The sequence below is a fragment of the Phoca vitulina genome, unplaced genomic scaffold (genome assembly GCF_004348235.1).
Source record: "Phoca vitulina isolate PV1807 unplaced genomic scaffold, GSC_HSeal_1.0 scaffold81, whole genome shotgun sequence".
In the NCBI taxonomy this organism is placed as follows: domain Eukaryota; kingdom Metazoa; phylum Chordata; class Mammalia; order Carnivora; family Phocidae; genus Phoca; species Phoca vitulina.
The window spans coordinates 3,169,634-3,189,639 of record NW_022589784.1 but is presented as its reverse complement, the minus strand read 5'-3'; the positions used below and the strand labels follow the sequence as shown (position 1 = coordinate 3,189,639).

The 20,006-nt window shown below is 57.9% G+C and overlaps 2 protein-coding genes across 11 annotated transcripts in view; one reads left to right on the top strand and one right to left on the bottom strand.

The window, feature by feature from the left end:
- The window catches only part of HDGFL2 (HDGF like 2), a 19,799-nt gene extending 18,994 nt beyond the window's left edge, over positions 1-805 (bottom strand). For 4 of the 5 annotated variants that reach the window (XR_004298122.1, XR_004298123.1, XM_032394430.1 and 1 more), the window contains exon 1: positions 649-805. Coding sequence is in view for 3 of the 5 variants with exons in the window: in XM_032394430.1 (XP_032250321.1) it covers positions 649-720 (72 nt within the window). In the remaining 2 variants the exon portion in view is untranslated. The remainder of the gene's footprint in view (positions 1-648) is intronic. The other variant, XM_032394432.1, reaches the window with a different exon arrangement.
- Positions 806-1,148: 343 nt separating this feature from the next.
- On the top strand, positions 1,149-18,615 carry UBXN6 (UBX domain protein 6). 6 transcript variants are annotated; one of them, XM_032394772.1, is made up of 10 exons: positions 8,574-8,750; positions 11,605-11,768; positions 12,096-12,160; positions 12,934-13,062; positions 15,731-15,828; positions 16,430-16,505; positions 17,192-17,276; positions 17,376-17,726; positions 17,836-17,984; positions 18,465-18,615. In XM_032394772.1, exons 1-10 carry the CDS (start codon positions 8,668-8,670, stop codon positions 18,591-18,593), a joined length of 1,329 nt encoding a protein of 442 aa, XP_032250663.1. In that variant the 5' UTR covers positions 8,574-8,667; the 3' UTR covers positions 18,594-18,615. The 6 variants fall into 6 exon arrangements, with proteins under 6 accessions (XP_032250664.1, XP_032250663.1, XP_032250662.1 ...); XM_032394773.1 differs by lacking the exon at positions 8,574-8,750 and adding an exon at positions 1,149-1,361 and having other exon boundaries at positions 17,192-17,726; XM_032394771.1 differs by having other exon boundaries at positions 17,192-17,726.
- The last annotated feature ends 1,391 nt before the right edge of the window (positions 18,616-20,006 follow it).

Sequence of the window (20,006 nt, the reverse complement as noted above, 5' to 3'; positions counted from 1 at the left end):
GGGGACCCCCAGACGCCCGGCGCGGGCTCCCTCAGGCACCGGGACCCCCAGGTCCCCTGGGCGGGGTCCCTCAAACCACGGGACCCCCAGAACCCCGCGCGGGCTCCCTCAGGCCCGGGGACCCGCAGACTCCGGTGCAGCGTCCCTCAGGCGCCGGGACCCCCAGATCCCCGCGCGGGCTCCCTTAGGCCCGGGGGCCCTCAGACCCGGTGCGGGGTCCCTCAGGCGCCGGGACCCCCAGGCACCCGGCGCGGGCTCCCTCAGGCCCCGGGACCCCCAGGCCCCCGGCGTGGGGTCCTTCAGGCCCCAGGACCCCCAGGCCCCCGGCGCGAGCTCCCTCAGGCCCGGGGACCCCTTCCAAGCCCCCGTTGCGCGGGTCGCTCAGGCCCGGAGCCCCCAGAGCCCCCGCGCGCGAATCCCTCAGGCCCAGGGACCCCCCAGACCCCTGTTGTGCGGGTCCCTGAGGTTCGGGGACCCCCCCCCCCACCCCCCGCCCCCCGGGCCCCTCAGGCCCAGGGCCCCCCAGCCCCCTGTTGTGCGGGTCCCTGGGGTTCGGTGAACCCCCCCGACCCCCGGCGCGCGGGTCCCTCAGGCCCGGGCCCCTACTGCCCCACCCCCCCGCCTGGCCCATCTCCCGCGCGGCCTCACCCGGGCCGGCCAGTGCGGGTAGCCCTTCATCTTGGCGAACACCAAGTCCCCGGGCTTGAAGGCATGCGGCATGCTGGCGGCGGGAGGCCCAGGCCGCAGAAAGCGGCGGCAGCAGCGGCGGCGTCGGCGGCAGCGGTAGCGGCTGCGGCGGCGGCAGCGGGAGGCGAAGCCGGGGGCGGGAGAGGGGCGCCGAGGGGGCGGGGGCGACCGCCTGGGCAGAGAGCCGGCGCGTGCTTATTGGACTGCGCGCCTCCGGAAGTCCCGCCCTCCGGCCTTCACGGGCGGGAGACGCCGTCGCTCAGGACCACGTGCGGGGATAGAGGAGCACGGGGACCAATGAGAATAGGGGTTGGAGCTGAGCAAGTTAACGGGATTGGGTAACGGGTAGAGCCAAGGGGCGTGACCCAGAGGCCTAATGGGAGCGGGGCGTAGGTTATGGGAGGTGAAAGGGGAAAGATGGGAGGAGGGAAACGGAGACTTTCAGGGAGTGGTTAGGCGGGTCGCCAGGCTTCTTCGGGGCGGGGCCTAGGGCAGAGGAGCAGGCCATGAACCTCCACAGAAGGAGGGCTTTAAGTAGGAGGCAGGCTATTGGCTGCCACCGAAAGAAGGCCTAATCCACGTAGGGGGCGGGGCACCGAAGGCGTCCCGCTCCCCGGAGCCGGGGCTGAACAGAGAGCCGCAGGCCATTGGCTACCACTCCAGAAGGCCTCAAGGTAAGGAGCGGGCATTGGCTACAATGGGGGGCGGGGTTTAAGCAGCTCTTCGCCATTGGATAATGTGATAGAGGTTCAACTCAAAATAGGGACGCGCCATTGCCGGTCCGAGGGGTGGGGCTCGGGGAAGGGGCGGGGCTTGGGGCGTTCTTGGGATAAACACCTACAGAGTGCACCGAGGACTCACTTCTTCACTCACGGAAAGGTTTTGAGCACCGGTTGCGGGAGCCGCAAGATACCCGATATGGCTGTTCATTCAAGAAAAATGTGTTTCGCACCCCGTGGCCGAATTCCTTAGCCTCTGTGCCTTAGTCTACCCACCTCTAAAATGGGATTCGTAATGGTACCAATCTTGGGGGGGCGTAAAAGTTAAGTGACTTCATCACCCCTAAAGCGCTGTAAACTGTGCCTGGCCATCAGAAATACTGGGAGCACTAGATGCTGTTACCTGCTCTGTCAATTTCGTTCTAAGGAGGGCTCTTGGTAGGAACTCGAAGTAAAGGAGCCAGAGTGCTTAAGAAAATGCTGAGTAGTGGGGGAGGGACCAGGAAGGGCTTTCTGGAGGATGTAGTTTAACTGGAGACTCGCAGGGTTAATAGAGATTGGCCAATAGAGTGAAGTGGATACAGAGAGGGCACTCAGGGCGGAGGGGATAGCAAATGCAAACGTCTAAGCTAGAGAAGATGGAGCAAGTGAGTGGGGCAGACGGGTAAGGCTATAGGGGTCCATGGAGGACCTATCCTAGTGCCTTGTGAACATGTGTGAGAAGTTTGGCTTTTACTTTAGCTTCCTGGGAAAACACTGGAGAGATTTGATCACAGGGTACAAAGATAATACTTAAGTCTCAAGATACATCCTTATGCACGTGAAATATAGCTCAAAAAGACTTTTGTTTAAAAGTTAAACACAGGGACGCCTGGGAGGCTCAGACGGTTAAGCGTCTGACTTCAGTTCAGGTCATGATCCTGGGGTCCTGGGATTGAGTCCCTCATCGGGCTCCCTGCTCAGCAGGGAGCCTGCTTCTCCCGCTGCCTCTGCTGCTCCCCCTGCTTGTGGTCTCTTACTTTCTGTCAAATAAATAAATAAAATCTTAAAAAAAAAAAAGTTAAACATAGACTTAGCCACATGACCCACCGATTCCATCCCTAGGTATCTACCCAAGGGAAATGAAAACACATTCCCCACAAATACCTGTACACTAATAGTCATCACAGCATGATTCACAACAACCAAAAAGTGGAAAGACCCAAGTGTCCATCAACAGGTGAATGGATAAAACCAATGTGCTATATCCTTACAAGGAACACTATTCAGCAATGAAAAGAAAAGCAGCACCGACACACACTACAACCTGGATGAGCCTCAAAAACACTATACTCAGTGAAATAAGCCAGACAAAAGGTCACATATTCTCCAACATCATAGGCCATTTGATGGAATGTCCAAAAAAGGCAAATCTTTCAAGACAGAAAGTAGTTGCCTTGAGCTAGGGGTAGGAATCCAGAGTTAAATTTATAATTTCATACAAAGGGGTATGAGGTTTCTTTTTGGGATGATGGAAATGTTCTAGATTGTGGTGATGGTCTTACTACTTTGCAAATATACAATGAGATTCATTGAATTGTATCCTTAAAACAGGTGAAATTTAGGGTATGTAAATTATATATCAACAAAGCTGTGTCTAAAAATGATTTCCCGGGCTAAGAAGGACTAGAAGGTAGAATTGTCAGATAAAATTCAGAGTGCCCAGTTAAATCAGAATTGCAGATACACAACAAATACCTTTCCAGTATAAGTATGTTCTGTTTGTCTCATGCAATATTTGTGACATGCCTATACTAGAAAATTATTTGTTACACATCCAACAACATGCATGAACCTTGAAGACATTATGCTCAATGAAATAAGCCAGACACAGCAGGACACATCCTGCAGGACCCCACTCCCAGGAGGTCCCCAGAGGAGTCCTGTCCACAGAGACAGAGAGGAGATGGTGGGAGCCAGGGCTGGGGCAGGGGGTGGGGAGTCCGTGCTTCATGGGGACAGAGTCTCAGTTTGGGGAGATAGAAAGTTCTGGAGACAGAGGGTGGGGGTGGTTGCAGAACAGTGTGAGTGTGCTTCATGCCACTGAGCTGTGCACTTAAAAATGGTTGAAAGGGTAAATTTTATGTTATGTATATTTTACAACAGTAAAAATATAATTAATAATAAATATCATCAAATAGAAATACCTGATTCATAGTTCTTTAAAATGGTTAAAATTGTAACTCAATGTTATATAGATACCATTAAAATATTTCTTTATCAAAAATTCAGATCTAGGGGCGCCTGGGTGGCTCAGTCGTTAAGCGTCTGCCTTCGGCTCAGGTCATGATCCCAGAGTCCTGGGATCGAGCCCCGCATCGGGCTCCCTGCTCAGCGGGAAGCCTGCTTCTCCCTCTCCCACTCCCCCTGCTTGTATTCCCTCTCTCGCTGTGTCTCTCTCTGTCAAATAAATAAATAAAATCTTAAAAAATAAAAATAAAAAATTCAGATCTAAGGGGTGTCCTATATCTTATATTTGCTAAATCACACAGGACACAAATGTGGAAGTTGAACAAGGAATGAGGAAAATGGTGAGGAGGGGCCTGAATTAGGTAGGTAGAGAGACTGAGGCCCAGAGCGGGGCACGCCTTGCCTGAGGTCAGACATGGAGTCCAGGGGCTCAAATGTCATGTCTGCAGGTCCCCCTTTCCAAAGCCCTCCTGATTCTGTGCATACATTTCCCCCAGACCTTGAACCAGGGCAGAAAACCAGACTCCCTGCCCAGACCTCATTGAGCTACATTGAGCAGCTAGGAAATGAGGAAGCTTTGATGAAAGCTGGGGACGGCGTGCTCCCAGGTGGGGAGGGACCCCCAAAGTGGCAGGCTGAGGCAGGAGAGGATCCATGTCTTCCTGCCAGACCAGAGGCCAGTGAAGACAATGGTTGAGTAGTTAATCATCACCTGAGGAGGTTACTTCCTATTCCCTAAAGTTACTTCCTGTTTCCTAAGAAATGGGGCCTGGCACCTGGCCAGAACAGGCAGGCTGGCACCACCACTGCCCTCCCAGAACGGCAGGACACAGCCCCCTCTAACCAGCAGGTGCTCTGAGCACCTACTGTGTGCTACAGACTTGGTCCCCAGTTTACTGCGGGACTATCATGAGGAAATATTTACTACCCACTTAGCCAAGTACAATGATAAGTAACACTTAGGGGCACCAGCCTGGCTCAGTGGGTAGAGCCTGTGATTCTTGAGCTCAGGGTCATGAGTTCAAGCCACACGTTGGGTGTAGAGATCACTTAAAAATAAAATCTTTTTTTCTTTTTTTTTTAAAGATTTTATTTATTTATTTGACACAGAGAGACAGTGAGAGAGGGAACACAAGCAGGGGGAGTGGGAGAGGAAGAAGCAGGCTTCCCGTTGAGCAGGGATCCCAACGTGGGGCTCGATCCCAGGACCCCAGGATCATGACCTGAGCCGAAGGCAGACGCTTAACGACTGAGCCACCCGTTGGGATCCCTGCTCAACGGGAAGCCTGCTTCTTCCTCTCCCACTCCCCCTGCTTGTGTTCCCTCTCTCACTGTCTCTCTCTCTGTGTCAAATAAATAAATACAAAATCTAAAATAAATAAATAAATAAAATAAATTCTTCAAAAAATCAGTAACATTTATTGAGCAGCCAATATGTTCCAGGCCACATTATTATTTTTATAACTTTTTTCAAAGATTTTATGTATTCATTGGAGAGAGAGAGTGAGCAAGAGAGAGAACACTAGCAGGGGTAGGGGCAGAGGGAAAGGGAGAAGCAGACTCTCCTGACGAGCAGGGAGCCCGACGTAGGGAGCCCCATTCAGGGCTCAATCTCAGGCAGGACCCTGGGATCATGACCTGAGCCGAAAGCAGAAGCTTAACAGACTGAGCCACCCAGATGCCCATCTTTATAACGTTTTGAATCATTTCCTTAAATGTTTTTTCTTTTTAAAAGATTTATTTATTTATTTGAGAGAGAGAGCACAAGCAGGGGAGGGGCAGAGGGAGATGGAGAAGCAGACTCCCCGCTGAGTAGGGAGCCTGATGCGGGGCTCCATCCCGGGACCCTGAGATCATGACCTGAGGCAAAGGCAGATGCTTGAGTGACCGAACCACCCAGGCACCCCTATTATTATTTTTTTTTTTAAGTAACCTCTACCTGCAATGTGGGGCTTGAGCTCACGACCCCAAGACTGAGAGTCGCACACTCCACCAACTGAGCCAGGCAGGTACCCCCAGGCTGCATTATGTAGTATGTTTGTTTGTTTTTAAGATTTTATTTATTTATTTGACAAAGAGAGAGACAGAGAGAGAGGGAACACAAGCAGGGGGAGTGGGAGAGGGAGAAGCAGGCCCCCCACCAAGCAGGGAGCCCAACTCGGGTCTCGATCTGGAGGACCCTGGCATCGTGACATGAGCCAAAGGCAGATGCCCAACGACTGAGCCACCCAGGCGCCCCTGCATTATGTAGTATGTTATGAACGTAGTTAATTTCATTCCCATGTTAGTTGTCATCCCTGCTTCCCAGATGGGGAAACCGAGGCAGTGGGGTAGCACTGGGGGTTTGGAGCCCCCCCTCCCCCGCCAAGTGTTGGATTCTACTTACCCAAGAGCTTCTCCCCACCTGAGCTGTAAGAGTAACATATTCATCTGTTCCGGCCCGCTCAGTGCCAGGGGAAGTTCCAGTCCTCCTAGCCCAGCCTCCTGCACTCTCACCCGGGGGGTGGGAGGTGAGAGGATGGGGATGCAGAATCATAGCCCACTCAAGACCTATGCCTCAGAATGTACATTTAAACAAGCTCTCCATGGGACTCCAGTGTGCATTATGATTTGAGAAGCACCTCACTGAAGTGTCATTAGATCTGCTGGTCCTGGGTTTGAATCTTCTCTCTGCAAGCTGTGGGGATATGGACAAGTGTGTTTGGAACTTTACAACCTCCCCTGTCAATTGGTGAGAAACATGAGTACTTATCCTTAGGGTCGTACAGCCTAGTGGTTGCTTTCCTTATCTATTGTTTAGGAAACAAATTGCCACAAACTTGGTGGCTTAAAATAATGCAAATTTATTTTTACCATTTTGGAGGTCAGAAGTCCAAAATGAGTCTCACTGAGCTAAAATCCATGTGTTGGCCAAATTGTGCTCCTTCTAGAGGCTCTAGGGGAGAAACCGTTTCCTTGCCTTTTCCAGCTTCTAGAAGCTGCCTCCATTCCTTGGCTCCAGGGCTCCTTCCTCCATCTGAAGACATTTTCCCAAAGAAAACATAGATGGCCAACAGGTACCTGAAAAAGTGATCAACTAATTATTAGGAAAATGCAAATCGAAACCACAAAATATCATCTGATACCTGTTAAAATGGCTATTATTAAAAAGACAAGAAACAAGTGTTGTGAGGATGTATGTGGAGAAATAGGAACGCTCATGTACTGTCGGTGGGAATGTAAATTCGTATAGCCACTGTGGAAAACAGTGTAAAGGTCCCTCAAAAGATTAAAAATAGAAGTACCAGGGGCACCTGGGTGGCTCAGTTGGTTCAATGTCTGACTCTTGGTTTCGGCTCAGGGCATGATCTCAGGATTGTGGGATGGAGCCCTGAGTTGGCTCCAAGCTTGGCACAGAGTCTGCTCATCCCTCACTCATCCTCTGTCAAATAAATAAATAAATAAATACATACATACATACATAAAATCTTCTAAAAATTAAAAAAAAAAATAGAAGTATTGTAACCCAACAATTACACTTCTGAGTATCTGAAGAAAACAAAAACACTAATTGGAAAAGATATGTGCAACCCCCATGTTCATTGCAGCACGATTCACAATAGCCATCTATGGAAACAACCCAAGGGCCCACCGAAGGATGAATGGATAAAGAAGAGGTGGTATGGATATACAATGAAATATTACTCTGCCAAAAAAAGAATGAAATTGCCACTTGTGACAACATGGACCGACCTCAAGAACATTAAGTCAAACAAGTCAGGCAGAGAAAAGCAAACAGTGTAGGATCTCTCTTATATGTGGAATCTAAACAAAGAAAGTTAAGAAGAAACACGAAGAACCACCCCCAAGCTTATAGATAAGGAGAGCCCATGGTGGGTTGCCTGAGGCAGGGGGCTGGGAAAAATGGATGAAAGAGGTCAAAAGAGAAAACAAAACAAAACCCAGATGAACCGAAGCTACCACCGTGCCTTTTCTCACTCCTAAAAAAGTAACTGTAGTTCCTTTATATTATATGATGCCCAGACACATCAGCATTTCCCCCGTGGTCTCAAAAATGGCCTCCCCTTTCCTGCGCCTGCCCCCCTTAAGTGATGCTGCAATCTGTCCCCACCCGCCCTCCCTTGGTCCCAACGTCCATCTTTTCTCTCTAGCACTTAACACCATCTGCTCTGCCACAGACTTTACTTATCGCGTTGTCTGTCTTCCCAACCCCATCCAAAACACCACGAGGTCTGCGAGGTCAGGGAATTTGTGTCTTCTTCCCTGCTGGTACAGAGCCGACTCTCAGATATGAACAGAGCAAGTCATTATAACGTCTGACATTTATTGAAAGCTTTGTGACGGCATCGTGACCTTTACAATGGGGTCCTACGAGGTGGGTGCCAGTCTTATCCCCATTTCACAGGAAACCAAAGCTCTGCAAGGTTGGTTTGGGCTGCACCGGATTCTTCCCTAAATCCTGTGAAGGCCCTCAGGATGACGTTAGGGCTCCTTGGCCCAAGCCCCGTGGGGATGCGCCACCGTGGGTCCCCAGGTCCTCGCTCATGCGCCCTCTCCCACGTCCCCCAGCACGTGTGTCCGAGAGAACCCCTGGCGCCGGGCACGGGGACGGTCGCTACGGCCCTGAACGCCCCCACACTGAACTGCGCGGGGAAGCCAGGGAAGGCTCTCGCGCAGGGACAAGGTCAGGACCAAGCTCGGTGGGCCGGTCCCGCCCTATCCGTTCGTTCATCGCTTCGGGGAACGCGGCGCAGCCTGCAGCGGGAAGCGCGCTCGTCGCCCCTGGCAACGGAGTCCGGAAAAGGCACCGAGACGCGGCCCGAGGGTGCAGAGCAGCCGCCGCAGGCCAGCGAGGCGCGGAGAGCTAGAGAGGCACCCCCGGCCGATTGTCACGTGGGAGGCACCCTGAAGGCGGGACTTCCGGGGAACGAGGTATTTTCTTTCCGGTTGCTGGCTCCTGCAGGCCCCACCCCGACTGGGCCCTGCGCCCCCCCGCCCCCCGCGGCCCCCAGCCGCCGGGCCCGCCGCCACCATGAAGAAATTCTTCCAGGAGATCAAAGCTGACATCAAGTTCAAGAGCGCGGGACCTGGTCAGAAGCTCACGGAGTCCGTGGGGTGTGTGACCGGCGCTGAGGCTTGAGATCCGAGAGCAAGGACGGGACAGGGAGACCAGAGAGGGCTAGGGGCGGGGAGGGGCGTCCGAGCGTCTGGGGGTGGGGAGCGATCTCTGGGGGGCGGGGCACGGGGGGACGAGGGTGGGAGAAGGGAGAGGGGTAGCCTGCGGGGGGGGGGGGGGGGGGGGGGCGGGGGCCGGGGGGGCGGGGCGGGAGGCGGGAGCTAGGGGGCGGGGTGCAGAGAGGTGGGGGTCAGTGGAGAAACCGTAGGGGAACATGTGGACTGGAAAGGGGCCCGAAGGGGCGTCGCCTAGATTTGGAGGAATCTAGGTGTTCAGAGACTGCACACAAAGCCGCGAGAAGCAAGTACAGCTGGGGTCGTAAAGAGTGGGGAGGCTTAGCATCCATGGCGGTGGGGGTCTGGGCCCTGGTTCTGGAGCGTGAGGGAGGACGGGGTAAGTGAGGTTAAGGCCAGAGAGACTGACGCGGTGTCAGAACAGGTCTCGGTGAATTGGGGGCGGGGTGTCGGAGCGGCTTAGGAAGGTCTGGGAGGGAAATGGAGGCAGGGTGGTGGTGGAGTGGGGAGCTGGAGGCATCTGTGACAGGGAGGAGATGGGGACCTTGTGGGCGAAGGTTGAGTCAGAAGGGAGGTCCTGAGGGCGACCCGGGAGGAGAGGGTAGAAGACGGAAGGCCAGTGGAGTGCACATCCAGGCCACTGTGGATCATCTGGGGAGGACTCGGAGAAGAGAAGGGCCAGGGGCAAGTCTGGAGACTCAGTGGGGAGGAGTGTGAAGAGCTGGAGCAGGGGAGGACGGGAGACGGAGGGCTCTGGTGGGCTGGGAAGAGCAAAGGAAGTGTAGAGGGGGCAGGGGCTTTGGGGACTGGGTGGGGTCTAGGAAGGGGAGTGGCTGAAGAAAGATGTCAGTCCTGGGTGGCATCCGTGGGGAATAATGGAAGGGTTTGTGAAGAGGTGTGCAGTGAGGGGTAGGCAGGGAGGCGGCAGGAAGGGAATCATGAGGCAGCGGGGGTGGGCGAGGGAGAGTGGGTACATGGCATCAGGGCATCTGTCATGGGGATTGGGGGTTCCTGGGAGTGGGACAAAGGAGGCCCACTAGGGCCAAGTTCCTGAGTCAGGGAGGGAAGCCCAGTAGACCGAATCAGGTCCTGGGAGCCTGAGAGAGGAGGGCAGCTTAAGAGAGGGCCAGGGAGAAGGGGTGGACCAGACAAGGGGGTCCATTCATTTGTTCGACAAGTAGTGGGCAGAGGTGGGGGCTGGTGCAGCTGGGACTGAGCGTGACAGGAAGGAGGTGGGGGCCGTGTGGGTGTCGGCTGTGTCAGACAAGAGGCCTGGGAGGAGAAAAGAGGGAAGTCGCGTGAAGATCCAGGCTTCTGTGACATGCTTGGGGCAAGACTGGGGGTTCAGGGTGTGTGACAAGTGCTGTCATGGGTAAGAGAAGGTCTCTGCTGTCTCGGGGCTCCGCGTCCGTTGGGGAGATATGGACAGATAAACCAGCACACGTGTGGTGAGAGGTCAGGTGGTACTCGGGGCCGTGAAGAAAAATACGCTGGGTCAGGAGATAGCAAGTGATTTGGGGGACTGTTAGGGCATCCCGGAACCCCTCAGTGAGAAGGAGACATTTGAGCCGAGAGCCGGAGGAGGTGAAGTTCAGCCATGTGAAATTCAATCTTCACACACACACACACACTCACACTCACACTCACTCACTCACTCTGAAGCAGCCCAACCACTCCCAGACCTTCTTTCCTCATCCCACATGCAGACAGAACGTTCTGGGCAGAAAGTGCAGAAAGCGCAAAGGCCCTGCGGTAGGAGCCAGTTGGGCCTGTGGGAACAACAGCAGGAAAGCAGTGTAGATCGAGAGGTGTGAAGGGCCTACAGGCCGGGGAGGCTTTAGGACTGTGTTGTGCGTGTGGTGGAAGGGCTTGGTGTAGGAGGGACAAACTTTGGCTTAGGTTTTAGAAGGATCCCTGTGGCTGCCCAGTGGAGCCTTCAAGAGTAAGGTGTCTTGAAAACAGGTGTTTTTATAGAACTAAATGTCACATGGGGCTAGGGTGGGGCTACATGATCCATCTTTTCTTCAACGTGAGGTTGTCGGCTGTGGGCAGAGGGGCAGGGATGGGCAGGAAGCAGGTCCCAGAGGCCTTGGGCCACGAAAGGCCTGTGTATCTGAGCAGGGCAGGAGTGAGGCCGCGAACCCAGAGCCTTGGCTGCGCAGAAAGTCCTGGGGTCGGGAGAGGGTCTTGAGGGAAGGAGGCAGGGCATGTGAATCAGAGCAGGGTGTGAGGAAGGACTTCTCCGCAGGGGAAGGCCAGGTCACTTCTGTGCCGTGTAGATCCGGGAGCACGCATCCCGTGCTCGTTTCCCCAGGTGGAGGCGAGTGCAAACCCAGCACCTGCCGTGTGACCTGGCATACTGCCGGGCAAACTGTAGGTGCTCCCTGAAGGAAGCTTCGGGGCCTGGCTGCCGTAGATTGGCAGGGCTGATCTTGCTCAGGGGAGGGACGGAGGAGAGGAGTGACACCTTTGAGTCTGCTCGGTTCTTGAAGGAGATGGGTGCCTTCTCGCTGCTGTGCTCTGGCGGGCCTGCCATTACCCCCGTTTAGCCGCCATGACCCTGAGGCCCAGGCCCATGCAGGGCTTGCCCCTGGGGGCAGAGCTGGGAGCAGACTTGCCATCTGCCCCCAGGGGATCTTCTGTGTTGGAACCATCTAGTGGCTGCAGGTGGCCCCTGGGAAAGAGGGACGGGTCTGTCTGATGGGGCAGAAGTGGGAGAGGGACAGAGGCTCTTCTGTCTGAGCCCGTGTCACCTCACTTTGCCTCTGCTTCTCCCCAGGGAGAGGGCCCCCAAAGAAAGACCCAACCAGCCAGCACTGCGGCAACCCCGCCAGGGACCCACTGATGAGGCCCAGATGGCGGCCGCGGCAGCCCTGGCCCGGCTTGAACAAAAGCAGCCAAGGGCCCGGGGCCCCACGTCGCAGGAGTCCATCCGGAACCAGGGTGAGCGAGGCCTGTGCTTGGCCCTGGATAGAAATAGTTACGTGACCAGCAACTTTGGGGACTTTAAAGTCTCAAGTCGTTGGGGTGGAGGGGAGTGCAGGGTGGAAAGGTGCAAGGGTGCTGGGGTCTAGAAGGCTGAGGAGGGGAGAAGGGTGCCGAGACAGGGGTCATCAGGCATCAGGGGAAGCCTAGGGGCAGGGGGGAGGTGGCTCAGGCAGGGGGGCCTGAGCGGGGGAAGGACTCGAACTTGACCCACTCTGGTCTCGGGGGTGTGTGCCTGGGGACAGAGCAGGGCCTACAACCTGCCCATCTCTGCCCTGTCTCCAGTGAGAAAGGAACTTCGAGCTGAAGCGACTGTCAGCGCGAGCACAGAGGCCCCAGGGACCAACACGGTAACGACATCTGCGTGGCGGTGGGACACCCGAGGGGCGTCCTGGAGCAGGGAGTTGGTTCTCGCCCGCATTGGTCTAATTGGCCATTTTCTCATTACCAGCCGGGTGCCCAGCGCTGGGCTGGAAGCACATGATGCTGGGGTGGGGGACACAGAGGAGATGTCAGGGTGAATAGAGGTCATGTCTGGCCTTGTGCACAAAGGCAGTTTAGGGGAACCCCGCCTGGAACAGTGGAGGCAGGTTGTGGTTGAAGGTGGGGTTGACTGTGACCTTCACACTCAACTGCTGCCCTCAGCTGTTTTCTGGGGAGGTGGGAGGGCTGTCCAGAGACTGGTGTCATCATGGAGGCCTTGCTGGGGGAGGTGGGCTTTAAAGGAGAGCTTGGCAGAAACGGTGTTCTGAGCAGCCTGACCCTCGAGGTCTCACTGCGTTTTAGACTGGAAGAGGCTCTAGACGGTGCCTAGGGACGGAGGTCCAGAGAGCGGTCCGGACTCATCTAGGGCGCGGTGACTCCTGACTCGCCCACCATGGCCTCCTCCTCACGAGATCAGGGAACCAGGAGCAGCGGGCGCCACTGAGCGTTCGCCCCGCGTCCAAAGCCGCCACACACTTTCTGTTCCCGTCGTTTAGTTGCGAGCTGGCCCCGCAGAGCCGTTTTACAGAGCGGAAGGCGGCCGGGGGGCTCCGGTGCGGGGCCGGGGTGTCCCAGCGCTAACAAGCAGAGGGGGCGGCGTCGGGACCAGGGGCTCAGTCACCTGCACCCCACCCCCCAGGTGCCCGAGGCCAAAGAGGAAGGCTCAGCCCACCTGGCGGTGCCCAGCGTGTGCTTCACGTGCCCGCTCACCGGGGCCACGCTCAGGAAGGACCAGCGGGACGCCCACATCAAAGAGGCCATCCTTTCGGTGAGTGGCAGCCCCGTGCCCCGTCCCCCCGCCCCCTGGGTCCCGAGGCCGGAGCTGCTCCAGAGAGGTGGGCGGCACGGGTCCTCGGTGACACCTCTGCCTGTGGACGGTGTCTGCTTTCGTCTTTCTGAAGAGGCAGTGCGTTTGTGGGGAGCGGAATTCAAATGCACCGGGGTGGGTGGAGAAAAGCCAGCCTTCCTGGAGGCGACCACCCCAAGTGGTTTCGGGCCCTTTCCAGAGAGAGGTTCCCAATAGGTACCGCCGTCGAACCCCCGAACCCAGGGTCCGAGCTTCCTGTCCCCGGTGTAACGAGCTCTGACGACGCGGGTGGCTTCAAACGGCTGCGGACGGCCCCTGCCCTCCCACCAGGCTGTTGCCCGCCCCCCGGCCCCCACCATTCTTCCCGCTTCTGGAAGCCAGGAGCCTGCCTCCGGTCCGACCGACCGGGCTGAAGTCAAGGAGGCAGCGGGCCCGAGTTCCTTCTGGACGCTGCAGGGGAGAGTGCGGCCCGGCCTTGGCCGGCTTCCAGGCTGTCCCTGGTGTCTCTGTCCCTCCCCACAGCCCGCGCACCAGGCCCCGGCCTTTCTCAGGCCGCCTCTCTCCTCTCTTCCCCTTGAAGGGACCTCGACGTTACGCTTCACCCACCAGGATAATCCAGGCTAATCTCCCTATTTTCAGGCCTGCTGATGAGCAGCCTTAACTCCCATCTGCCTCCTTACTGCCCCCCTCCCGTGTTAACTGAACGTATTCGCAAGACCAGGGGTGAGCACGAGGGCATCTGTTGCGCCTTACCCCGAGTTCCCAGGTGTTAATGTTATTCCCCATCTGCTCCCTCACCCCTTTCTAGTTTTTTCTGAACCATCTGAGAGGAAGTTCTGCGTTGTTAACAATTTCACCATAAGTCCCGTAGCCGTTTAGCCAGCTCCTTGCTGAGGAGTGTGCCGGGAGTGCGTCTTTTATTGGTGGGAGCGGGGACGTGTCGCAGAGCCTGGGCCGCACGTTGCTTTGAGCGCTGGGCTCAGTCCGGGGGGGGGGGGGGGCGGTAGTGCCCCGGGGAGGGGGGAGCGCTGGGTGGACGCGTGTGTGCGGTGTGGGCAGCGGCGGCTGCCGCACGTCCAGGGGTTCGCGCTCCACCGCATCACGGTGCCCACCCCGTCCCTGTGGGTGTGCACACTCTTCGTCTTCACCCGAATTGATAGGTGGAAATATCTCAAGATAGTTTTATTGTGCATTTCCTTCATTTGGGTTCAGATTGGCCGTGTTTTCCTATGAGAATGCATCCTTTGCTCATTTTTCTGTTGGGGGGTGAGGCTATTTATGTATGTGTGTGTGTGTATGTGTGTTTGTATGTGTGTGTATGTTTTAGGTAGGCTCCATGCCCGGGGCGCCTGGGTGGCTCAGCCGGTTAAGCGTCTGCCTTCGGCTCAGATCCATGATCCCGGGGTCCTGGGATGGAGCCCCACATCAGGCTCCCTGCTCGGCGGAGAGCCTGCTGCTCCCTCTCCCTCTGTGTGCGCCCTCTCTCTCTTAAAAAAAAAAAAAAAAAAAAGGCTCCATGCCCGGCGTAGAGCCCAGTGCAGGCGATCCCACGACCCTGACATCAAGACCTGAACTGAGACCAAGAATTGGACGCTTAACCGGCTGAGCCCCCCGGGAGCCCCTGGACTTTTTCTGAAGTTGATTTGTAGGCACTGTTTGCATATTAGGGAAATCGGTCTTTTGCCTATAATGTGAATTGTGAATATTTTCCCCTGGTTTTTTACTTTTGGTTTGTGCTCATGGTCGCTTTGCCACGTAGAGGTTTTTGATCTTTATGATTAAATGTGTTGATCCTATGGCTTCTGGGTTTTGTGGCACACTTAGAAAGGCCTTCCCCACTTTGGAATTAAAATGATTTTTCCATGGTTTTTCTAGTGCTTTTCTGTTTTGCGTTTTGTAATTTAACGTTTAAAACTTTGATCCATAAAAACCATCTCGATCCAATTAGAAGCTCTCACCCTGAAGAGCATGAGATAGCTACCCACCTTCTCCTCCCCCAACACCCCCTTTTATTGAAAACACCTGCTTCTCGGTCATAGCTGTGAAGTCTGCCTTTGTAACAAAGCACATTCCTGTATGGATTTGGGTCCTTTCTGGACGTTCTGCTCCTTTGTCCCTTGTCTGCTCTCGGGCCCTGGTCCTGATTTAAACGTGGCCAAGGGTCTCCTGGAAACACCTGAGAGCAGCCTTCGGGGCAGCAGCTCTTCCCTGGGAGGCTGTGGTGGTTCCCGAGGAGGCTGGCAGGGCACTCAGGCCTGGCCTGGCCTCGCCGCGTCCTGAGAACACACCCCCTCTGGCTGTGTGTGCGCCTCTCCTCTGCACACTGCTTTCTCTGCCGGGCCATGTCTGTGTCCCCCTCTCTGTCCCACCCTGGCAACTAAACTGGGAAACTGGGCATCGTCTGGCGTGTGATGCCCCCTCTTGCCTAGAGGTGAGGGCAGGATGAGGCCCAAGCCACTGAAGGGCTCTCTCCTTCTTTTCCTCTGCTGAGAACGCACGGTTGAGTGTGTTTCAGGGCAACGCTCCTGGCCTGCCAGGGGACCATTATCACTGATGTCACCTGAGTAGTGAGACCGGGCTGCTGGGGGGAGGGAGGGGGTGGCTGATGCATTTCCCTCCCTCCTCCCAGCACTTCTCCACCGACCCTGTGGCTGCCTCCATCATGAAGATCCACACATTCAACAGAGACCGGGACAGGGTGAAGCTGGGCGTGGACACCATTGCCAAGTGAGCGGGCAGCTGCCCTCCCACCAGAGTGTCGCCCCCCCCCCAACCCCCACCACAACCTGCTGGGGGAGTCTGGAAGGAACACAGCGCTGGGAGTGCAGCCAGGCCGCCCCGCGCCGAGCCCTCAGAAAAGGGGCTTGGCTTCTCTGGTCCTCAGTTTACCTGTCTGTAAAATGAAGGGGCTTACCAAATCGGGGGGTCCCAAGCTTGGCTTTCCTTTGGGATCATCAGAGGAATGTGTGAAGGAGGCAGGGTGCCACCCCACTCCCCTCCTCTGTTCAAACAGGCCTGGGGGAGGAAGGATGCCAGGAAGTCCATGCAGCTCACGAGCTGCTGGGGACCCAGAGGCTTTAGTGGTCCATTCTGGCTCTGTGTGCTGCACCCCACTGCTGTGTGTGTTGGTGCCCTCAGGGGAGGCAGGACCAAGGAGGAGGCCCGGGGTCGGTCCCCCGGTGGGCTGTGTCAGGGGCAGCAGTGGGGGCTGTCAGCACCAGGGGGTGGGCTTCGTGGGGCAGCCAAGGTGCGATGGTGCCCCTCTGGGGTCACTGTCACCACAAGGCCAGGTGGGACCCTTCAGCTGCTGCTCCCTGTTCCGCCCCAGGTACCTGGACAACATCTGCCTGCACCCCGAGGAGGAGAAGTACAGGAAGATCAAGCTGCAGAACAGAGTGTTCCAGGTGAGGCTGCCCCAGGCGGCCAGCGTGGCCGGGCCCTGCGCATGCACGCACGCACATGCACGCACATGCACGCACGGCGCCCCGGCCCGTGGGGGCCACGGTCAGGCAGCTGGAGGGCTCCTCCGGGGCTGGCGGCCGACAGGGGCCCGGGGCTTTGTGAACACGGGTGGTGCGTAACGTGGATTGTCTGCTCTGCGCACCACCCCCAGCGGGTTTTGGCTTTAACTTGAATGCTTCGGGAAGCCGTTGGCACTGGTGCGATTTCTCCCAGAAACGCAGACTTGGGGTTTCTGTGGAGAAACCTCAGGGTCCCGCCACCATGGCCCGTGTTAGCTGTGCCGCTCACAGGGCGCCTGCTGTCCCCTGGTGGCCGAGGCTGCCGCCTGCTCCCTTCCTGCCCCCAGCACCACACGCAGCCGGTCTCCCCCACCTCTGGACCCTCCTGTTGTCCTTTGGCAGTTCAGCCGCCTCCCTCACCTGCTTGGTGACCTCCGCGGGCCGCTGCTGGACGCCCTGCAGCCTGTGTTGGGGCGAGCGTGCTCCACTCTGGGGACGGCTTCAGCGGGTTCACCTCGTTAGCAGTTGCTCTACACCAGGGGGCTCCGAGCCGGGCAGGGTGGTCAGCGAGGCTAGTGGCCTCCCAGAGACCCCAGGGCCTCATGTGACCTCTGGCTCCACTCCCTCAGGAGCGCATTAACTGCCTGGAAGGGACCCATGAGTTTTTCGAGGCCATTGGTTTCCAGAAGGCGCTGCTTCCGGTTCCTGATCAGGGTAAGGGAGGTAGAGCAGGGTCTTGGCTGTGCTGGGAGGAGGGCAGCAGGGTGGGGGGCTCTCCCCGCGGCAGCAGAGTGACCCCTGTGCGCGCCCCAGAGGGCCCCGAGGAGTTCTACGTGCTGAGCGAGGCCGCCCTGGCCCAGCCCCAGAGCTTGCAGAGGCACAGGGAGCAGCTGCTGGTCGCCGAGCCCGTGCAGGCCACCCTGGCCCGCCAGTGCCGGGTCTTCCGGCCCTCGCCCATGGCCTCCCAGTTTGACCTGCCCGGGGACTTCTTCAACCTCACGGCGGAGGAGATCAAGCGGGAACAGAAGCTCAGGTCCGAGGCCGTGGAGCGGCTGAGCGTGCTGCGGACGAAGGCCATGCGGGAGCGGGAGGAGCAGAGAGAGATGCGCAAGTACACGTACACGCTGCTGCGCGTCCGCCTCCCCGACGGCTGCCTCCTCCAGGGTGGGTGCCCGTGGGGCCGGCGCTGTGGCGGGAGGGGGGGTAGGCCCTGGGGTGCTCCCCGGGGGTGCTCCTGTGGACCGCAGCCCCACTGACTGTCCCGCCCACCCAGGGACCTTCTACGCCCGGGAGCGGGTGGCCGCCCTGTACGCGTTCGTCCGGGAGGCCTTGCAGAGCGACTGGCTGCCTTTCGACCTGCTGGCCTCGGGCGGGCAGAGGTTGTCGGAGGACGAGAGCCTGGCCTTCAACGAGTGCGGGCTGGTGAGTGATGGGCTCCCTGCCTGGGGCTGGGGGTGGCGGGGAAGTGTCTCTGGGTTTCCCTGCCCGGCACAAACTCCCCGAGAGGGCAGCCGGGGCCCTGGGTTCAAGTCCCACCTTCCCATGCACGTGCGGCATGCCCCCAAGTGCCGTGTCTCTGCCTCGGTTTCCCACCTAGAGAGTGGGAACACGGCAGGCGTGTTAGAGTTCTCCGAGGAGCAGAACCAAGGCAGATGGATGGGAGAGGAGGGCCTCACTGGGGCTGGGGAGGGGTGGTCAGACCCTCCCTCGGGCAGACTGGAGGGACGGCCGCTGGCTGGGGTGTTCGCCGGCCCGCGGGAATGGGCCAGCAGTGGTGGGCGCGCTCACTGGCGGGGAGCTGCCCGGGGCGAGGGAGGCCCCGGCTCCGGCACCAGGGAACGAGCGTGAAGTCTCCATCACGTAAAGGCCGGAGTGGGGCTGAGGCTTCTTGTCCCACCGCAGGTGCCCTCGGCCCTCCTGACCTTCTCGTGGGACGCAGCCGTGCTAGCGGACATCAGGGCCGCTGGGGCCGAACCGGACTCGTCTATTCTGAAACCTGAGCTCCTGGCGGCCATCGAGAAGCTCTCGTGAAATAAAAGCAGGGTCGGCTTTAGCCCGCGTGGGTTTGTCTCATGCTCTCCTGCTTCCTCCACCACTACCCCCCCCCACGCTGTCTCCTCCCTCCCGGGGTCCCCCGCTCCTCCGGAACTGCCTGCCCTGGCCCACAGAGCACTGCGGGCATAGGGGGGAGGAGCGCTGGTCGGCTGCGACGTGTGCCTGGGACGGCCACCCGGAGAGGGCGCTCGGGAGGCAGCCGCCGTACGTGTTCACGGAGCCCCTGGGCAGGAGAGTAGGCCTGCGGCATGGGCCCAGTCCCTGCGGGCTGTGGCCCAGATGGCCGCGGCTGGCCCTAACGCCGAGCCACGGGGTTGCTGGGGACAGCGGCAGCGGGAGATGCAGGGCCTGTCAGGACATGGTTCTGTGATTACTGAGTTACGAACCTGAATAAACGACATCGGACCAGGCTCCTGGTGCTGAGTTGAAGCTGTGCCACGCAGGGTAGGGGCGGTGGCCGCAGGGATGCGGGCACAGGAGGCCCGTGTGGCTCCCGGGGGGTGGGGCCAGGTGAGCACCTGCTGAGGGCGGGCCTCCCAGAGAGCTCTTTTCTTACTGTGGGCAGGGGGGGCGGTGCAGAACAAGGTCCCCACAGATGGCCCATCCTCAGCCCCGGTCCCTGTGGTGGCTACTTTATAGGACTAAAGGGGGTGTGCCTGTGATTGGTGATACCCAGACGGGGAGTGTCCTGGGTAGGCAGGTGGGCCCAGTGTAACACCTGGAAGGAGGTGGAAGGAGGCAGAAGATGCCAAGCTGCAGGGGTCAAAGGTGGAGGAGGGGCCACGAGTCCACATGGGCGCCTCTGGAAGCTGCAAAAGGCAGGCAGGTGGTCCCCCCTCCAGGGCTTCCGGAAGGAACTGGCCCTGCCCACACCTTGGTTTCTAACCCATGAGGCCCATGTCAGACTTTTGATTCCCAGAACCGTAAAAACAAGTTTGGTTTTAAGTCAGGTGCGCGTGTGGTGTGTTTCCGCAGCCACAGGGAGTGAGTAACAGGGAAGCCGAGCCTGGAGCACGGGAGGCGCTGGCCCTTGACCGCTCATCTGGACCGTCCCCGCCTCTCCCCCCAGGCCAGCCCCTCCCAGACCCTCTCTTCCCGTGCGCAGAGGCCTGTGCTGGCCGGTCCTCCGGCCACCGCCAGCTCAGTGGTGGACAGACTTGAAGCTCTGAGCCCCAAATGTGATTTCAAAACCAAAAATGCCTTGTAACCCCCAGCCAGCAAGTAGCCCCACACACGCTTTTTCTTCCCACCTGGGCCGCCAGCTGCTCTGTTCCCACACAGGGCAAGACCGGGGCCTGTCCTCTGCTGCCCCGTCTCAGTTCCCACCCCGCCCAACTGTGACTGGGCGTTGACTGCACGTGGTCAGGTGGCCAACTAAAACGGGTTGCG

Bases quoted from the DNA above. Each gene is read 5' to 3' on its own strand.
- UBXN6 (XM_032394771.1), top strand. From the start codon at position 8,668: ATGAAGAAATTCTTCCAGGAGATCAAAGCTGACATCAAGTTCAAGAGC. The intron at 8,751-11,604 runs GTGTGTGACCGG...GCTTCTCCCCAG, and splicing joins AAGCTCACGGAGTCCGTGGG to GGAGAGGGCCCCCAAAGAAA. The intron at 17,727-17,835 runs GTGGGTGCCCGT...CCGCCCACCCAG, and splicing joins CGACGGCTGCCTCCTCCAGG to GGACCTTCTACGCCCGGGAG.